This window comes from Rattus norvegicus, chromosome 3 (assembly GCF_021556685.1).
Source record: "Rattus norvegicus strain SHRSP/BbbUtx chromosome 3, alternate assembly SHRSP_T2T, whole genome shotgun sequence".
Lineage (NCBI taxonomy): Eukaryota > Metazoa > Chordata > Mammalia > Rodentia > Muridae > Rattus > Rattus norvegicus.
In genome coordinates this window covers 107,553,742-107,573,854 of record NC_141536.1, presented here as the reverse complement: position 1 = coordinate 107,573,854, position 20,113 = coordinate 107,553,742, and the positions used below count along the sequence as shown (strand labels likewise).

General features: G+C 47.1%; 2 protein-coding genes across 4 annotated transcripts in view; both read left to right on the top strand.

The window, feature by feature from the left end:
• Positions 1-9,605, top strand: part of Tgm7 (transglutaminase 7) — a 34,983-nt gene extending 25,378 nt beyond the window's left edge. For all 3 annotated transcript variants that reach the window (XM_087655183.1, XM_087655182.1, XM_087655181.1), the window contains exons 7-13: positions 235-373; positions 3,546-3,649; positions 4,040-4,282; positions 6,266-6,592; positions 6,853-7,013; positions 8,834-8,967; positions 9,246-9,605. In XM_087655183.1, coding sequence (XP_087511309.1) covers positions 235-373; positions 3,546-3,649; positions 4,040-4,282; positions 6,266-6,592; positions 6,853-7,013; positions 8,834-8,967; positions 9,246-9,405 — 1,268 coding nt within the window. In that variant the 3' untranslated portion in view covers positions 9,406-9,605. The remainder of the gene's footprint in view (positions 1-234; positions 374-3,545; positions 3,650-4,039; positions 4,283-6,265; positions 6,593-6,852; positions 7,014-8,833; positions 8,968-9,245) is intronic.
• Positions 9,606-17,584: 7,979 nt separating this feature from the next.
• The window catches only part of Tgm5 (transglutaminase 5), a 39,234-nt gene continuing 36,705 nt past the window's right edge, over positions 17,585-20,113 (top strand). Inside the window, 1 exon segment of the mRNA NM_001402279.1 lies at positions 17,585-17,771. Within this exon segment, the coding sequence (NP_001389208.1) occupies positions 17,762-17,771 (10 nt within the window). The 5' untranslated portion in view covers positions 17,585-17,761.

The following is a 20,113-nucleotide window of genomic DNA, read 5'->3' as shown; positions in this document are numbered from 1 at the left end:
AGAGCTGACGAGAAAAAAGAGTGGGGAATGAGAAGCTAATTGCTGATTTAAGTTGCTCACAAATGTTTTCTTTCACTTCGTGGATGGATACCACTGGTGGGCAGGTGGACAGGAGCTTATCTTCGTTCTGCCCTTTGGGAATAAAACGGTTGCTGCAAGTTCGAAGGTAAACTGCATGGAAAGGTAATAATTCTGCCCGGCGTGAGCTCAGCCTTCCCTCCTTCCTTCCTGCAGTAATGAGATGCTTAGGTGTTCCAACCCGAGTGGTTTCCAATTTCCATTCTGCACACAACACCGATGGGAACTTGACCATCGACACCTACTATGACCGAACTGCAGAAATGCTGCCGGCTCAGAGGCCAGACAAAATCTGGTAAGAGGTTTTGTTTGCTACAGCTCAGCACTGTCCCAGGCAGGGGATGAAACTGATTTGACTTGCCTCGGATGTGTGACTGTCCTGTAATACCTCGTTTACAGAATGATGTTTAGAGATGTTTAGAGAATTCCCCAGCCCAGGAGGCCAATCTGATGAGTTAGCTCATCATAGGAAACCCATTCAGACATCATAGGCATCGGAATATCATCCTGCACACTTGGGACATGAGAACAGCTGTGTGTCCTGCTCCCTGGCCTCTCTTTGAGGCTTTTGGCTGTTGCCAGCCAGTCTCCCACACCCCCAGGAGGCAGAGCCAGGACTTACTGGTCTGGATTTCTCTGCTTAGCTCTTCGACCTGGCTTCCTCTCTGGGACTTGGACAGAGGGAGCTGTATCTTCTGTGCACCTTGACCGTTTCTTTCTCTGTTCTCTTCCTCCCTGCCCCACCCCAGGTCTACTTCCCTGCCCTCTCTTTTCTATTAGTTTCCAGGTGTGAGAAACCGAGCCCCACTTTCCTCTGTAAAGCACACATAGTGCCTTCTTCACAGGGTTGTCAGGGCCGGAGGGCAGAGTGCAGGTGAGGTTTTACAAACTGGGATCCGCAGACTGAAGCCTGAGTCGTAACTGGCTCAAGATCAGTGGGCTACCTGAGAGGGCTGTATCCTTTCCTTAGAACGCTGCCTACATAACTGAATGTGTGACTGAATCTTATCCAGAGAATACCAGACAGGCTGCCGTCAGTGCTCACTCAGGGTGAGGGGTGAGGGGTGGGGGGTGTCTTCAAAATCTCAGCATAATGAAGAAAGACTGAGGAACAGATCCAACATCAAAGGAAGCTAAGATATTACAAGAAAATGCAATGTGTGAGTTCAGCCTGAGTTCTTTAGGGCAAAAAGACTACAAAGGACATTATTAGGTCAACTGACAAACCGAAATACAGATAGCAAAGTGACTATAAAAAGGTTTCATTCATACATGCTAAGGCTTGTTAACTGTCCAAGGTTATACATTATTCCTTGGGCAAATGTGTATACACATATATATACACACACACACATGTATATATATATATACACATACATACACACTCACTATTCTTGGGCATATATATGTATATATGTATATGATGTGTATATATATTGTATGATATATATATGATATATATATAATATATACACCCAAGACAAATATTATTAACAGATAAAATTTTTTGTATTGTTCTTGCTACTTTAAGTTGCCAATTATTTTTGTAAATATTTAGTTTTTATAAGATACACACTTTTCAAGTTTAAATTTTTTATTTTATTTATTTTATATCCCAACTGCAGTTTCCCCTCCCCCGACCTCTCCTCCATCCAGTCCTCCTCCGTTTCTCTTCAGAAAAGGCTGACCTTGGTATATATCAACCAGCCATGGCCTATCAAGTTGTAGTAACACTAGACACCTCCTCTACTATTAAGGCTTCACGAGGCAACACAATAGGAGGAAAGGGTCCCAAAGGCAGGCAACAGAGTCAGAGACAGCCCCTTGATCCCACTGTTAGGAGTCCCACAAGGAGACCAAGCTACACAACTTAACATGCAGAGGGCCTAGGTGAGGCCCATGCAGACTCCTTGGTTGGCCGTTCAGTCTCTGTGAGCGAGGGCCCAGGTTAGTTGATCCTGTCATTTTTCTTGTGATATCCTTAACCAGTCTGACCTCTACAATCCTTCCCTGCCCCCTCTTCCGAGGGATTCCCCAAGCTCTCCTAATGTTTGGCTGTGGGTCTCTGCATCTGTTTCCATCAGTTGCTGGGTGAAGTGTCTCCGATGACAATTGGCGATTACTTTTTAAAAATTCCCTTTTCACTTTTTTACTCATTTACCTACAATTGTATAAATTGTATGGGACATATCACAGTTAAAAACTCATTTACATGTAAAGTATTTTATTTCATTGTCTGGTACTGTGTTACATAAGGACATTTTAAAAATTATTTCTTTTATTTCCTTGTATAAGTATAGTCCTCACACCTTGCCAAGGGAACTTCTCTTTGCTACAGGTGGAGACCATAGAAAACCACGACCAGTCAAAATGGCGAGTTGTAGAGCCTAGCCCCACACATACATCAGAGCGTCTTTTTACAAGCTATATTATATTATGTGTTGAGCCCATTCCTCCCAGACCCTGGCCTCCTCCTTTTTCCCCTTCTTGTTATCCCCTTTGTTCCCATGGCTGGTTTCACTTGTATTTTCATATAATATTTATGACATACATGTGTGTATGATATAATATATACACACATACTTTTATGTATCTGTGAAAATCGAATGGCTGGCAGGATTGCTCCGTGGGTGAAGATAATTTTTACCAAGCCTGACTTAGAGCCCAGAGCCTACAAGGAGGAAGGAAAGAACTGACTCCCAAAAGTTGTCCTCTGATCTCCATATCTGTGGGCGTGCACACTCTTTCCCAAGATAAATGAATGTTAAAAGATCGAGCTCTAAGAACTACGACTGAGTGAGGCCAAGACATTTGATTTTCTGATACTGGCCTAACTTGCTTAGCGTAGCTGTTCTCAGTCGCTTCTATTTTCCTACAAAAGACATGACTGTGTTTTTCCTCTGCTGACGGTGACTGTGTCATTTCTGCAGATTGCTTCTAGCAGTATAGCCAATTTTACGATATTAACTCTTCCAATTTGTAAGCACAATAGGCCTTTTTAAAAATATTCTAGCGTCTTCTTTAATTTCTTTCTTCAATGTTAAAGTTTTCATTGCAGAACTCTCATTTCCTTGATTAGATTTATTCCGATATACATATGCTTTTTTTTTTGAGGCAATTGTGAGTAGGATTTTTCCCTTTATCTATTTATTTACTTATTTATTATCTTAATTACTTAATGAGACGAGGTCTTTCTAATGCAGTCCTGGCTATCCTGGAAACTCTATTTGTAGCCCAGGCTAGTTTCTAACTCATAGAGATCCGCTTACCTCTGCCTCTTAAGTATTGGGATCAAAGTCATGTGCCACCACTGCCGACTCCTAGATTGCTTTCCCTATTATAATTACTTTCTTATACAAAGTAGAAGAAATTAGAGTTATAAGCCAACACCATAAAGTATCTGCATAGCGTCTGGGGCCTGAAAAACCTTAGGAAATATTAGCTATGGTTCCTTCCCCATTCTGCAGGAACTTCCATGTCTGGAACGAGTGCTGGATGATCAGGAAAGACCTTCCACCAGGGTACAACGGCTGGCAGGTTCTGGACCCCACGCCCCAGCAAACCAGCAGTGGTGTGTAGGGATGGTGTGCAGGGGCCAGGCTCTCTTGGGGTGGGGGGAATGAGAATGAGCACTCACATAGCGGGGGTGGGGGAGGCAGTTCCCCACTTCCCTCATGGAAGGAGGAGGGAGGGAGCCTAGACAGTGTCAGACCCAGGTATAACCACCAACATTGGAGTTTCCAGGATGAGCAGTGAGCATCTCTTTCCCCTCCTGTAAAGTCAGGAAGATAAGGGTCACAAATTAGTACACATAGTACATTTGGTGAATTGGAGAAGGCCCTGGTGTGAGGGATATCATTACCTCTGCCTTCACTTCTTATCATCTCCCATGGCCACACCCCTTCGGCTCGGGCCCAGGTATCTATCGGCATCCATGTCCCACAGTTTGCTTCCTCCCCAGGATTGTTCTGCTGTGGCCCTGCCTCTGTGAAAGCCATCAAGGAAGGGGACGTCCAGCTGCCCTATGATACCCCTTTTGTATACGCGGAGGTGAATGCTGATGAGGTCGTTTGGCTTTTTGAGGGTGGCCAGGTCCAGGAAATCCTGGCCCATAACATCAGCTACATTGGGAAAGCAATCAGCACCAAGATGGTTGGGTCAGATGAGCGCCTAGACATCACCAGTTCCTACAAGTATCCAGAAGGTGCCTGGGCCTTGGATTTGGGAGGGTGTGGGGGACCCCAGATTAACACATCACCATCTCCTCCTTAGACAAACTCCCAGGGGACTGGGAGATTTTGAGATCCCGAGTACTTGATCCTGGAATAGATTTGCCTAGATTTAGCAAATAAAAATACAGGATGCTCAATTAAATTTGAATTCCAGATAAATTAAGACAAATACATTATTACTATAAATATGTTGCAAATGACATCTTTAATTTTTTTTTTTTGGTTCTTTTTTTCGGAGCTGGGGACCGAACCCAGGGCCTTGCGCTTCCTAGGCAAGCGCTCTACCACTGAGCTAAATCCCCAACCCCGACATCTTTAATTTTAATTACACTTATTTATTGGGTACATGTGTAGATGCACATGCATGTATGTCGGTAAGAACATGTACCACAGTGTGTGTGTGTGTGTGAGTGTGTGTGTGTGTGAGTGTGTGTGTGTGTGAGTGTGTGTGTGTGTGTGAGTGTGTGTGTGTGTGTGTGTGTGTGTGTGTGTGAGTGTGTGTCAGAGGACAATTTACGGAGGTTGGTTTTCTCCTTCCATTACGTGGAGATTGAACTCATATGAACCTTGATAGCGAGTGTTAACCCTGTATGAGATATCCTTTTGCTAAAAAGAATTCACTGTTTATCTGAAATTCAAATGAGCTGGATATAGTTTACAGCGTGTGTTCCAAATATTGCATGTAATTTATAAAAAGATTATTTCTTGTCTTAAGTTCACATTTAATTGGAGGTCCTGCATTTTATCTGGTAACTCTATCAGGGTCACACATCTCTCTCTCTGTGTCCATCACAGTAGAGGTGGCAGCAAAGGGAGAGATGGACACTCAGGAGGGACAGAGCTCTGGGCCTGTGGAAAGGAGCAGACATCCCTATGGAGAGCTGTGGTGGCCTCTGGCCACCTGAGAACTAAGCAAGGCTCTGGTGTGCGTAGGTGGGCTAGCCTGCATCATCTTCCACACCTCCACTTCCTCATCAGTGAAGTGAGATTGCTCCCCTCAAAGGGCTAAATGAGCTAGCGTGAAGAAGAACCACTGGAAACGTAGTAGGTCCTCTAGAGGAGTCCACAGTCTGGAGTAAGTTTGAGTTTTGAGCCTGGATATTGAATTATCCCCAAGGGAAAGAGATGAAGTTCTATCTAAAAGATTTGAATATGTATTTTAGGAGAGAGAATGCAGGCAGGGAAAAGAAGCCTTTGGCCTTGATGATGATGATGGTGATGGTGATGGTGGTGGTGGTGATGCTGGTGATGATGATGGCAATGATGGTGGTGGTGGTGGTGATGATGCTGGTGATGATGATGGCAATGATGGTGGTGGTGGTGATGATGCTGGCAATGATGATGGTGGTGGTGATGGTGGTGGTGGCGATGCTGATGATGTTGGTGATGATGATGGCAATGATGGTGGTGGTGGTGATGGTGGTGAGGCTGATGATGTTGGTGATGACGATGGCAATGATGGTGGTGGTAGTCGTGGTGATAATGTTGGTGATGATGATGGCAATGATGCTGATGATGTTGGTGATGATGATGGCAATGATGGTGGTGGTGGCGGTGATAATGGTGATAATGATGATGATATCCATGACCATAACAGTACTGATGGCAAAGAACCACATTGAATCTTACATTCAGCAATAACATGATCTAACTTTTTAGCAACTCTGGGTAACCCAATATCGTCCCTGGTTTCCATATAACAGAATCAAACACTGAGAGCTGAAGAGATTGTGATAGAGCAAGGGGTTGACGCCAGCACTGAGGAGCACCAGCCTCATCTCAGCCATGATGATATCATATGCTTCTCTGTATGGCTACTCACTGTATATTACATGGTTAGTTAGGGCTTCTGGCTGGCAGCCGAGAGTTCAGTCATTTGTTTTCCCAGAAAGGTCATTGATCTCCTCTGCCCTACCTGACTGATGTCTTTGTTCTGTGTGGATCTGTTCTGCCAGGATCCTCTGAGGAGCGGTCTGTGTTCATTAAGGCTTCCTGGAAATTGCTGGAACCGAGAAGGAACTCCTCATCTCTCCTGGATCTCTTAGGGTCTGAGAACTTTAAGGATAAACCGGTGCAGCTGCAACTCCACCTGGCTAGGGCACCCATGTGGGGCCAGGACGTGCTGCTCATGCTACTTGTCCGGAGGGTGCCAGTCAGAGACCATGTTCAGGGCCCTGTTGGACTGACGGTGCGCTTTTGTGCACAGGCCCTCCTGCATGGGGGCGGTACTCGGAAACCGTTCTGGAGACACGTGGTACACTTGAATGTGGATTCTGAGAAGGGTAAGTTTGTAGCAGGCATAGAAGTAACCTGTGTAGAGGGAGCTTTGGGTCTGTGGGTCAGGCTGGTCCAGTCTAACCACGTCACGGAGAACCCCTCTCCCAGTACACATCGCGCAGTCAGGGAAGCTGATGCTACTAGACAGTTGGGTGCCAGTGCAGTTCCTGTGGCACCATCCACACATTGGACAATGACCTCTGAGTATAGTCCTTCTTCCTAGCCCCTCCCTTGGACTCAAGATGATGTTTTTGCCTACGTTTAGAGCTACAGTGGCCGCTCCTGCTGCCCTACAGCAATTACAGGGACAAGCTGACAGACGAAAATCTGATCCATGTGTCTGGCATCGCTGAGGTTGAAGAGACAGGGCAGTTCATTCTGGTCCTAAAAGAGTTCTCTCTGGAGCCTCCCTACTTGTCTATTGAGGTGAGGTCTCTGGACACAGATGGGGACACACAGGCTCTAAGATGTTCTCATGGGCTTGAGGGGGTACCATGCCCTGTCACAGATGATGACAGTTGGTCACTGAGGCTTTATTCTTGATCCTAGGCAATAGGCTGAGAGGTGGTAGGCTCTGGTGCTCTGCCTATAGCAAAGCGTGGGGCATGAAGGCATCTTAGGGAGGTTATGTTTTGCAAAGGGTGGTGAGGAAGATGCTGTGTAGAGAACAGATGCAGGCCGGTTACCTCAAAGGTAAGTTAAGAAAGGAGATTCCTTCCCAAAGGCAGAGATAAAAAAAGACACTGATTTGGGATGTGAGTGAGTGTGAGGAAAGGAGACAGATTTAAGACAGACTATATGGTTAAATTAAAAAGATGACTGCGGATAAGATGTGGTGTGCCACAGAAAAGAAAGCAAGAAGTGAACTTCAGACATTGAGACCCAATGCCAGAGTGGCTTAGGTGGCATTAAAGTGAAGAGAAGCTCCACGAAGGAGGGCATGTGTCCTTGTCTCCTGCCACCTGAGCTGTTCTCCTCCAAAGCCTTCTTCCCCCCTTTCCATTCCTCTTCCAAAGTCTTTCCCACTGCCTTCCCCAAGTCCAACTCTGTACCTGGCAGCCTGATTAACAGTATGTCTGACACAGTCCAGCAGAAGATTGTTGGACAGTTCCATATTGGATCAAGTCAGTGGGCACATTTGTGGTTTTCACCAGGGCACACTCTAAGGTTGTCAGGGCAGGTGCTGCTAGATGCCCTCTGTGTGAGGCAAACAGCGGGGCAGAATTACAAATACAGACATAAACTTGGTGCTGAGGCAGGGCCCTGCTTGCTACTCAGAGCAGAGCCCCAGTTGTAGTGGGACCAAGTAGGCTATGGCTTTGTCCGCATAGCTGTAGACCTGTGGGTGGTGCATGTCATGGTGCTGGGTTCCAGAGTTATTTTTGCCTGTGTGGCTTTGACACCCTCTTCGGAGACTTAGTTCTTTTGTTTGGGTTTCCGGCAAGTTAGGATGTGTTCTTCCTCTTCTTCAATACTCTGGCCAAGCATGCTCTCTAAACATGACCTCAGTGTGATCTGGGTGGACAGAGCACATTTGGGTCCATCACTCATTCACTGACGTTCGTCATCCTGATGATAGTATCCTGGGCTCCAGGACTGAATCCCTGCCTCCTATAACCAGCTGAGGCCGTGCTAACCCCACGACACAGAAGCACCGTACTCAGCTGGGGGAGTGGAGGAGGGGACAAGCATGTCCTGCTGATATCTGGAAAAATACAACAGGCTGGGAGGAGGAACCTGGGCTAGGATCTAAGACCTCTAGGTTAGGTCTCATCGTCACTGTGTCTTGGGATCTTGGCTTATTATTTCTTTGCTGGTGGAATGATATTGCTAATGGCACACAGGTGGCACATATGACACTCCTTTCTGGTCCTATGCAAGGGCTAGATACTACTGATCAATCCTCACTGGTTGGATTTGTGCTTGGTCTCCTACTTAGCACATGCTAGACACCTTTGTGTCTCGTGAAGTAACAACCCTTTGGGACCAGCACTTCAGTTGAAATCCAGCAGGCATCTTCAAATAGATGGTGGGAGGGAAACCCTATACCCAGTCCTGATGTGGCAATTCCTAGAGCATCCTGAACTTCTAAAATGGGTGAACATATGTGTTAGTTTGAGCTATTCTCCCCCACTAGTAATGCCTGCGCTCTAAGCAGTCCCTGGTGGTCACAGGAACAGTCGACTGAGTGGGGTGTGGCAGTGAGGCCGGGGGGCCTAGGGCACCTCTGTCTTTTCCCCACACAGGTGTTTGAAAAGGCTGAGGTGGGCAAGGCCCTGAACATCCACATCACCCTCACCAACACCCTAATGGTGCCTCTGAATAACTGCACCATGGTTCTGGAGGGGAGTGGCCTCATCAATGGGCAGATGACAAAAGAGTGAGTAATACTGTCATTGCCCCTCCCCAGTCTTCCTGCGTTATCGATCTCTGAGGAGCTGTGCCTCATGGGACCACTGGATCCTCCTCAGTCTCTAGAGACCACTTTCTGGTCCTCACTTGCCCAACCTCAGGAAGCTAGGGGTTTGGTAGTACAGGGGGCAGGGTGTGCTACTCACTAAGCAGGTCTCCCCGTCCCATTGCCCACCCCGTCCCATTGCCCACCTTGTCCCAAATGGCCAGTTCTCCAGGCTCCAACAGGCTGCCTTTCACTTTCAGCCTTGGGACTCTGATGGCCGGACACACCATCCGAATTCAACTGGAGCTCTACCCCATCAAAGCTGGGCGCCACCAGCTACAAGTCCTCATCAGCAGCAGTGAGGTCAAGGAGATCAAAGGCTACAAGGACATCTTCATTGCGGCAGCTCCAGCCTCCTGAGGCCTGCCTTCCTAATGCCCTCCCCAGTCCTTGTCCCAGCCCTGCTTCCCACCCCCAGCAGAGCCTCACAGCTCTCTACTTCTCAAGGTGGTTGGTGTCTTTGTTAACCTCTGTGGTGTGGGTAATAGAAACTCTGTAGAACCGCTGTGCATCATGGGAAAAAACAATAAAGATGTGTTCACTCTCTCCTCTGCTAAGAAGCCACTGTGTGGGCCCTCTCTGTTCTTATGTTCTCATTTTCTCTTTTTTTTTCTGTTAAGGGCTTCATCCACAAACAAGCCCACAGGACCTTCTCTAATGTTGTTTCTCCACATTTAGTCTTCTGGGTTTCTCCACTTAACCTGCAGGCAGAGGTGAGAGGACACCTGAGGAGGTAGGGAATGCAGGGCCAGTTACTAGAAGCTGCCAGGCCATTCTGAGAACAGCCCATACGGTATGGAGCCCTGGCTAGCATGTACTCCGCAAACATGGCCATCTTCCAGCCTTTCTTGCTACCCTAACTCTCCATGGCCTCTTTACATCTTTGTTACTTTTAGGACAGAGGGAGCCACCATTTTGCATTCCTCTTACCCTTGTAGTTACTAAACTCACCCATGCTTATCCTTAGTAAAGTGGAAAGAACAGAACAATAGAAATGAAACCAAAGGAATAGCTTCCCCACTTCAGGGGAAAATCTATGCTAACATTTTTACAATATTTCTTTCTGGCTTTCTACTCCTCTCCTGTTCCTGCTCCTGCTCCTCCTGCTCCTCTTCCTGCTGCTCCTCCTCTTCCTCCTCCTCTTCTTCCTCTTCTTCCTCCTCTTCCTCCTCCCCCTCCTCCCCTCCCCTCCCCTCTCTCTCCTTTCCTTTTCCCCTTTACATGCTATTATCTTCCCGACAGGCATTTTTTAATCCAGGAATCTGGGTCCTGCCCTCATTAGACTGCCAACCTCTTCCCTGCCCAACTCTTTCGCTTATTTGCTTACCTTAGTCACCCTCGTGTTTTATACCTCAGGCTGGTCCCCAGCCTGCTCCTCCCCAGCCCTTCCCATACCCAACTGCTTGGTGCAAGAGTAGGAGCCTGCACATCCTGCTCCACCCATTGTGCCAGCTATACCTGTCCCCATGAGCATCCCTGGGCGTTTGTGTCACTACTTTGTGACGGCTGATTTCTGGGAGGCTCCTACCCTCTGGTTTGTTCAGAAATATAATACCTTGCTTCCCCGCCAAATGCCCTTCTCTTTGGTCAGTATTCTCCTGGCTGAGGCACTGGTATGGACAGGTTTCCTTTAGCTATGCCTCCAAGGGTGTGTGTGTGTATCCTAGACATTTCTGTTTTCATCGGCTGTCTGTCAGGTGACTTCCTTCTTACCTAGAAAGTGGCTTAGAGTCCAAAGAGTCCATTGCTTTAACTCACAGCAACCCAGTGGAGCCAACCAATGCAGCCAGGTAGGGGCTCCCGTGGGGAAAGGTGGCAAAAGAAATGCCCAGGCACTGGAGCAAGGAGTTGGTACAAGTCAGGCCAGCAGCACAGCTCCAGACTCTGGTCTTCCTGTCTGTACAGGGTGGATAGAGTGTGTGGTGCTCAATATTTGGGCTGAGAATTTGAGGGTCCATGATACCTAGTAGCATATGTGTCAAACAAACCAAAGTTCTCTGGATTCTGTGGAGAGATCTTAGATCCGTGACAGTTAGCAGTTGCTGGGAAGGTCAGATGAGAAAGTGGGTTCAATAGTAAAGTGTGAGGTGCCCTAATCCCTTTACTTTCTTGGTGTCTCCATTTCTGAGGGTTGGTAGGGGAGAGGGCAGAAAGTTCACTTGATTCTGCTGATTCTGGCTGACCTTTGTGGTTCTTTGTAAGACCCTCAGCACCATCCCCTAGACCTACACCAGGAACTACAGACCAGGAGACCAGAACATTCTTAGGGGCATACCAGGAATTCCTGACAAGGCTGGAATCAGCTCCCAGGTCTCTCTGGGTCTTAGAAAGGTCTGGAGCCTCTTTCTCATCCCCCTGATTGAGCAAGGCCTGTTCCTTGGGGATAACAGGTAAGTAATCCACTCAAATATCCCAATCCCGAGGACACAGCTCTGCTTCCGTTCAGATAGCCAGGTCAGGCGCTCATTGATTCGGCTCAGCTACTCTGAACAGGGACACACTGCTGTAATTAGAGCTAACTCCCTGTCTCCCCACATTTCCCCCACACCCCGTGACTAATGGTCTACAGGAACCTAATGGAACACTAAACCTGTAAGTTACTTCCTTGGGCACAGAGCCAAGGTCTTATTCAGATTCAAGGTCCAGGCAACAAGAATCACTGCTGCTCTCCTGCTTCCAGATGGGCTTTGTGCCTCTGCGGTTCTGGTTTTGTTTGTTTTGTTTGCTTGGTTTTTTGTTTGTTTGTTTTTTGTTTGTTTTTGCGGTGGTGGGGTTCTTTCTTTTCTTCTTTTTTTATCTTTATTTTAATATTTAATTGTGTGTGTGGGGTTGTTGCCTGCATGTTTAGCTGTGCACTATGTGCATTCCTAGAGCCTGTAGAAGCCAGAAGAGGATATTAGATCTCCTGGAACGGGAGGCATAGATGGCTGTGAGTTCCCATGTGGTTGCTGGGAATCAAACCTGGGTGCTCTGCAGGAGCAGCCAGGGCTCTAACTGCTGAGCCTTCTCTGCAGCCCCTCCCCCATTTAATCTTTTGTTGATTTTTTTTTTCCTTTTCCAGAAGGGCACGCCAACAAAACTTACTGAGAAGTCACAGAACGGCTCTCTGCAGCAGGAACAGTTTTGAAAAAGAGTTGCTCTGCTGTGGTATTTCCCCTCCCCTCTCTGCTCCAGTGGCTAACACACACCAGTGTCAGAGTGCCTCCTGCCTACAATCAGTCCTCTGGGGAGGGTAGATGCGAATGCCCTGACCTCTGCTCCAGGCACTATAACTGTCCTTGTCCCAGCAGGAATGGAGAGATTCTAAAAGACACGTGTGTCCCTCCCTTTGACTATCAGATTTTGAAACAATGAATTCCAAGGAATTGGAATTTCTCCAGGAATCTTATGCTGGAAGAGAGTCGTGGCGCCAGCCGATGAGGAAAGAGACTTCACAGTTCAGTCCGGCCGGCTGGAGAGACTTGGAGAAGAGACAACAGACCACACCTTGACTGGACTGCTTAGCTATGCACACTGATTTAAAACAGCAGCTGGAGGAGGGCAACAGCAATAGGCAAACAAGACGGGAGGGAGCATGGCAGAGTGAGGCCAGCGGTCAGACCCACAGGTCTCAGGCCTGCAGCAGTCAGACCCACAGGTCTCAGGCCTGCAGCGGTCAGACCCACAGGTCTCAGGCCTGCAGCGGTCAGACCCACAGGTCTCAGGCCTGCAGCGGTCAGACCCACAGGTCTCAGGCCTGCAGCGGTCAGACCCACAGGTCTCAGACCTGCACGGCTGCAGGCAACTGAGCAGTGCTGCGGTGGCAGAGATAGTCTGCCCCAGGGGAGAGCACAGCCACTGATTGTCCAGTACCGGATGGTCGGCCCTGAAAGCATACATGCAGGTGACATTAGACAGGCCAGGCAGGTTGCGCTTAGGAGTGTACGTATATCCATATATGCACATAACAACAGTCAATAGGAAAAAAGAGGCCATGAATTTGAGAGAGAGCAAGGAGGAATGTCTGGGAGAGTTTGGAAGAGGAAGTGTATAATAATCTCAAAAGTAAAGGGGGAAAAAAAAGAATGTTGGCAGTAGGAGAGAGGATAGAGAAGCTTGCTGGGCGGCGGTGCTCATGGTGATAACAGCAACGCGGTTACTGTTTTAGTGATGCTCCTTAAAAATTTCCATGAAGGTTTAAAAAATAAAACCTACAAATATTCTGATATCCACTATATAATCTTTACCTAAAGAAAACATTGGAAGGAATGAGAGGAGGGACGTGACCGCTCCTAGAGTGTGGAGAAGATTCTTATTGTAGAGGTGAGGGAGAGAGCAGGCAAAGGGAGGCTGAATGTCCCGGCTGAACATGGCTGGAAGACTAAAGTGGACCATAAATGCAGAAAGAGGGAGAGAGAGGGGGAGGGGGAGGGGGGACAGGGATGGGAACGGGGATAGGGACAAGGAACAAAAGAGTGGAGCAGCTGACCCAAAGGGGTGCCCCTAGCCAAGAGGCCAAAATGGGACTGCTCAGCTCTGGATTTGTGAGTAGCCTGGGGAAGAGAAACCTTCCGGGAGGCAGAGGTTAGGGCAGGAGGCAGGGTGAGGAGAGCTGGGAGGAGCCACAGTACGGAGTGCAACTTGTCCCAGGTTTCTTTGACACCTAACAATAACGACTTACCCAGAATTAAAATTGCTTTATAGAGTCTGTGTTAAAAACCTATAAAAGTATTTTACTTTTATTTTAATTTGTTATTTGTATATGTGTGTCCGAGAGTGGGTTTGTACACTTGAGTGCAGTGCACATGTAGGTCAGAAGAGGGCATTGGATCCTCTGGAACTGGTGTTACTGGAGTTGAGACTTGCAACTCCAAACTCTAGTCTTTTGCAAGAGCAGCAGGTACTCTTAACCACTGAGCCATCCCTCCCTATACAAACTTCTTGAACCTCCGCTCAGGCTTTCAAATACAGACTTTAAGGGTTTGTTTCCCTGACTATCTTTGTCTCTTTTCCCAGTGTGGCCACATTGAATTAGTGCCTTTCCTGACCCCTTTCACCATTATCTGTTTAATTGGCCCATTGAGGACAGGAAGCCAGGCCTGGCCTGTTAGAGATGCCAGGACCCAGCTTTTGGCCCTATCTACTCTGGTAACTCTGTGGAGGGCTGGAGGCAGGGGCAGGCCACTCATTGCTCAGCCACCAGAACTCTCAAGACCTGCTCACCCTGTCAGAGCTCATCTTCCTGCCCTGCCCGTTCTTATCTCTGCATGTGACAGTGGGTTCAGGCACTGGTCCTTTGTTCATGCCTGGACCATCTTTTAATTTATCTGCCCCATCAGGCAGCTAATATGGCCTGGACAATTGGCATATTTTAGACACAAAATGAACAGTTAAAAAGCTCTGGAGTTCTGCTGCAGTCAAAGGTCAGCACAGTAGTTCTTTGTGAGGGGTTTGGGAAAAATAAATGTCTTTAAGTCTTGATTTCCTCATCTGTTGTAGAAGCCCAACAAGAGCTCCCGATACACAGGGAACTGAGAGATGACTCGGCAGTTAAAATCACTTGCTGCTATTGCAGAGGACCAGGTTCAGTTCCCAGCACCCACATGGTGGTTCACAGCCAGCTTTAACTCCAGATCCAGGGGATCTGAGAATCTCTCCTAGCCTGCACAGACACTTCCTACACGTGGCACACATTCAGGCAAAACAGCTGTGCACATAAAAATAGATGAATCTTTGGGCTGGATGTAGTGGCACATATATACCTTTAATTCCAGCTTAGGAGACAGAGGCAGGGGGATCTCTGTGAGTCTGAGGCCAACCTGGTCTACAAAATCAGCAAGGACAACATAGTGGGACCTGATCTCAAATAAATAAGTCTAAAAAAGAACCCCTCCTAATTCATAAAGATGTTGTGAGACTGAAAGAGCGAATTCATGTAAGAATGTAAAATAATATCTAACATCAAAAAACAACTGCCAAGTGTATTAGTGGTAACACTATGTTACCTGCTGCCATAGTCAATCACTGGCAATACTGTTAATAACCATGGTGTGCAGAGATGTTTTGGCTAATAGAGGTGACTACTGGAGCCCCTGACTCCAGTTTGATAGAGAATATTTGGAAAGCTTCCTAGGATACTGCTCTAGTCTGGGGGATAGAGAAAGTAGGTAAGACAGAGAACATTTGAAAGAGAGACAGAGAGACTGAGACAGACAGACAGACTACCAGACACACACACACACACACACACACACACACACACACACACAGAGAGAGAGAGAGAGAGAGAGAGAGAGAGAGAGAGAGAGAGAGAGAGAGAGAGAGAAGACAGGTCTCCATCAGAAAACTGAGTGGGGTTGACCTACCTGGGATCCAGGAGGGAAGAGAAAGAGGCTTTTGGATGATGCTGAAAAGTTTGGACCTCATTTATTGTTGGATCCTGAGCAGGGGACTATTTGTTTGAACTGGCCCTTCAGAAAAAAAACAGTGTAAGAAATAAAGGCCATGATTTAAGGTGAGCAAACTGGGGCGGAGGAGTGCGTGTGGAGGGTTGGAAGGAGGAAATAATATAATTTAGAAAATATTGAAAACACAATAGTAATGAACCTGGAGAAAGGAGGGTGGGAAGTTGTCTAGATGCTGTCAGTGAAGTAGAGCTGAGGAACTCGAGGGGAAGAGGCAAATGTAGGTGCTAATCAGGGGTTGGACCAAGGGAGGTAAGAAGAGGAGAAATGGCCCTGATTTCACCTTCATGGCCTGTGTGCAGCGTCCTCACCACCAAGACCAGAAACGCAGGAGGTAAGGCAGGTGCACTGAGAGAAAGCTGGGAAGGAATCACTTGGGCACACTGGGTATCAAGTGTCCCAAGTTGGCAAGGAGGAGGGGTCTGCAGGCCAGAGTTCTGGGGATCACCTGCGTCGTGGGGGGTGAGGGAGGGAGGACAGGCAAGTGTCTGGGGATCTCTGGGGAGCACCAATGTGGGCGTGAGAAGAAAATGACAGATGGGATGGTGGTAGGGAAAAGAGAGAGGAGGGAAGAAAGGGACGAGAGGGAGGGAGCGGAAGAGAAAAGGGTCTGCGTGCTCAGAGTTCAAGAAGGTTCCTTAAGATGAGAGCAGGAAAGGGTTCTTGGCCTTCAGAGGGAGTAGATGAGATGTGTCAGGGACCTGGGGACAGAAAGTAGATGGGATGGAGGGGAAGGGGGATGGGAAGCAAAGCAATACACAAAAGCCCTGAGCAGACAGAACTGGGAAGAAAGGTAGGAGCTACAGGGAAGGGCTGGTGGGCTGAGGGAAGTTGACTATGGAAGGTGCATTCAAATGTGTGAGAAGGTGAGTCGGGGCCACAGGCGTGCCTCAGTGGTAGGTCGTTCACTCAGCGTGAGGCCCTGGGTTCAGTCCTCAGCACAGCAGCAAACCAAGACCTCGGAGAACTGTATCTGTGTGTCTATACATTACAAAAGCTGATTAGTCACAGGGAATTGAAAACACAAGAAAGAAAACGGCCCTTATGGATAAGTTCTTCAGAGGACATAGAAATCAGGAGACACACGGAGAAGTAAGTAGCAGCAGGAAAGGCAGAGTAGGTGGGTATCCTGCCCACTCTTCACACAGGAACCTACTTTACCTTCTCCCTACTCCTTGCTCCTTTTTTTTTTTTTTTTTTTTTTGGTTCTTTTTTTCGGAGCTGGGGACCAAACCCAGGGCCTTGCGCTTCCTAGGTAAGCGCTCTACCACTGAGCTAAATCCCCAGCCCCTACTCCTTGCTCCTTAATAGGCTGTAACCTCTCTCTCTGTCTCTCTCTCTCTCCCTCCCTCCCTCCGTACCTCCCTCCCTCCCTCCCTCCCTCTGAGTGTCTTGGGTATTGATGGACAGTTACTATACCAGGAAGCTACATTCTTGTCTTTTTCATTCACTTAAGAACTGTTTTAATTTTATGTGTATGTGTGTCTGTGTGCCGTGTGCATGCCTGATGCCTGTAGGAGGTGAGAGGGCATCAGATAACCTGGAACTGGCACTGAAGACTGTGTGACCCTCCCCCCATGTAGATGCGGGACTCATGCTCAGGCCCCCAGGAAGAATGGCCTATGCTCTCATCTCTGGACCTCCTCCCCAGCCCCACCTCTGCTAGCCTATGCTCTCATGCTCTCATCTCTGGACCTCCTCCCCAGCTCTGCTAATTCTATTGAGATTCACTGTGGTTCTGGGAGGTCTCACTTGAAACAATGCCACTGCCTGGGGGGAAGTCATATCAAGAATGTAGATTTTGTTAGTGCCTAAACTCCACAAAGAGAGGGCTCAAGTGCAAGGGCTCTCTTTGTTGTGAGCAATAGTCTCACAACTACGACCCCTACACTCTTTCCTGCAGAAACACAGTTCCCTCCATCCCCGTGGAGGCCCCATCCATTCACTAATTTTTCCTGGCTCCCTTACCATAACGCCACTGCTCGAGAGCTATTGAAAGCCCAATAGCACAAAGGCCCCGATGGATTCACAGCCTCCACACCTCCTCTCAGCTGTGCAACACTGCCAAGAAAAACCAGAGGGTGAGTGAGAAAACCAGTTGTGCTCTGCCCTGTCAGAGGTGGCAGTGCAGCAGCTGGCCCCACCTCCAGTGTCTCTCCGAACCTTGGGAACCTTGGCATGGAAGGGGAAGCAGCCACTCCGGGATCAGTTTCCTGAAGCTTCAATCCATCCAGCAGTCTGGGGGAGCAGTCCAGGAGCCAGAAGCAGCCACTATGGCCCAAGGTAGGGAAGCCCCATGGGGTGGGTAGAAAATGGGGACAGTGAAGATCCAGAGACATCAAGGGCAGGAGGGTAGAGAAACAATAAGGGCAGAGCTGATCTAGGAAGGAAGCCAAGAGTCCTCAGGAGTCATTGGTCCCCTGAGAATCAGGAGGAGGGTGAAGGCAAACACAGTTGCGTGCTACCATGCCTCTTCCACAGTAGGTGGGTGAGCAAGGCAAGGGATTAGGGCATTAAGGCTCCTGTCCTGTGACATGAGCTAACTTCTTCACACTCGCTTCTCTGCTTCCTGCCTGCCATGTCAGGGCTTGGACCATGTGAAAGTTCTCTGAATCTGTGTGTCTTCTCTTTCCTCCTCATCCTCTTATGTCTACATCATCCTCTCTTGTCAAGGTGCCGAACACTCTGAAGAGGAAATGATTACATAAAGAGGGGATGCACTTTTAACTTACTCTGCAACTGTGACAAGGTCACCTTTATTTACTAAAAGCAATATAATAAATATTTTACTATTTCATTAATTTTATATAAAATGTAAAACTTTAATTACAAAGGAAGTATATGAGGGCTGAATTGGAGCAAAATAAATAATAATTGCAGGTAAAGTTCTAAGTACTTCAACCTCAGCTTGAATAACCGAGGTCGCCAGTCTTTGGTAGAGACATTGGCATTTGTATAAGTGCTGAATGTAATCAATCGGATCAACATGTGTTGTTATAAATCCAGATATTATCACGCTATAAATATAAATTTAATGTTTTTTTCACTAACAGCATGTCTTGTAGCATTGGACCTACCTCTCAGTACTTTCCATTTTGTGTGATTTATTCACCTTGTCTTCTTTTAATGGACGCTTAGATCATTCCCATGTTTTAGATAGACAAGCAGTCTTACAGTCAGCGTTCCTATGCATGCTTCTGGGTATTCGTGAAGAAATGTCTCTCTAGACAGATACTATGATCACCAACTTTGTAAGTTCCTCCTACCATCCTGTTATTTCCTTGTTATTTTCCTCTTTCTCTCCTCACTTCAAGAGGAAATACTCTAGTCAAAAATGAACATCCCATTTGAACATAAACAAAATATGGTATCAAAATAATGGAATATTGTTTGGTCATGAAAATGAAAGCTAAGCATACTGTTTGTGTGCAGAGCATCCATGTGTCATAGTTGGAGGTTGACTTGGCCTGTAGTATCTCTGGAGAATAGGATGTGTTTGGAGTGCTTCCTGTTAGGTAGGTGTTGCCCCACCTGTTGGGTAGCCTTAGTCATGCACAGACCTGAGCCAGTTAGTGCTCTTTGCCCAGTCATCTGGTCTCCTAAAGGAAGGATGAGCTGCTGCTGCTGTTGCTGCTGCTGCTGCTGCTGCTGCTTCTTCTTCTTCTTCTTCTTCTTCTTCTTCTTCTTCTTCTTCTTCTTCTTCTTCTTCTTCTTCTTCTTCTTCTTCTTCTTCTTCCTCCTCCTCCTCCTCCTCCTCCTCCTCCTCCTCCCCCTCTTCCCCCTCTTCCTCCTCTTCCTCCTCCTCTCCCTCCTCCTCCTCTCCCTCCTCCTCCTCCTCCTCTTCCTCCTCTTCCTCCTCTTCCTCCTCCTCTTCCTTCTCTTCCTCTTCCTCCTCTTCTTCCTCCTCCCCTCTTCTTCCTTTTTTATCAGGAAAAAGTCAAGTTCTTTCCCAAGTGGCAGGGTTGAAATGTACTTACTGAAAATGAGTGAAAGCCAGAAATGGACAGCAGCTGTTGAATGAAAGAAATTCTGCCTTGAGACAAATCTGTGTTTAACATGAGACAAAACCTTCCATCTTTCAGAAGCCCAGTTTGTCAATGTACTCCCCGCCCCCCCGAAGTGTAGATGACTTGGCATGGTAAAGGTTAAATAGTAGACAGGACCCAGATAAATTACTGAGAGAATATAAAACAAAATAAATGCAAATGCTTTTACATAAGATAGTTTTTCAACTAGCAAACATGTCCATGAACCTATATGCATATGCCACGTGTTATTCTTATGTTTCTTTAATAATAATAATAATAATAATAATAATAATAATAATAATACAGCTAGCTAATAAAAAAGATGTATGTCAACAGTAAAGAAAATAACCTAGACATGTTTAGAAGATAAAGATTAGACTGGATGTGGTAGTATACTCCTCTCATCCTAGCAACTTGGGAGGCTGAGACAGGATGGTCCATGTGAGTTCCAGAGTAGCCTGGTGGGTTTCAGGTGAGTGATTGTGATTCTGTGTGACCATGGTCTTGACTCTTTAAAGCAAAAGACAAAGACTAATATTTGTTATGGTACTTATATGTAGTTGATTTGTGTCACAATTGTTTCTAACAGCTTTATTG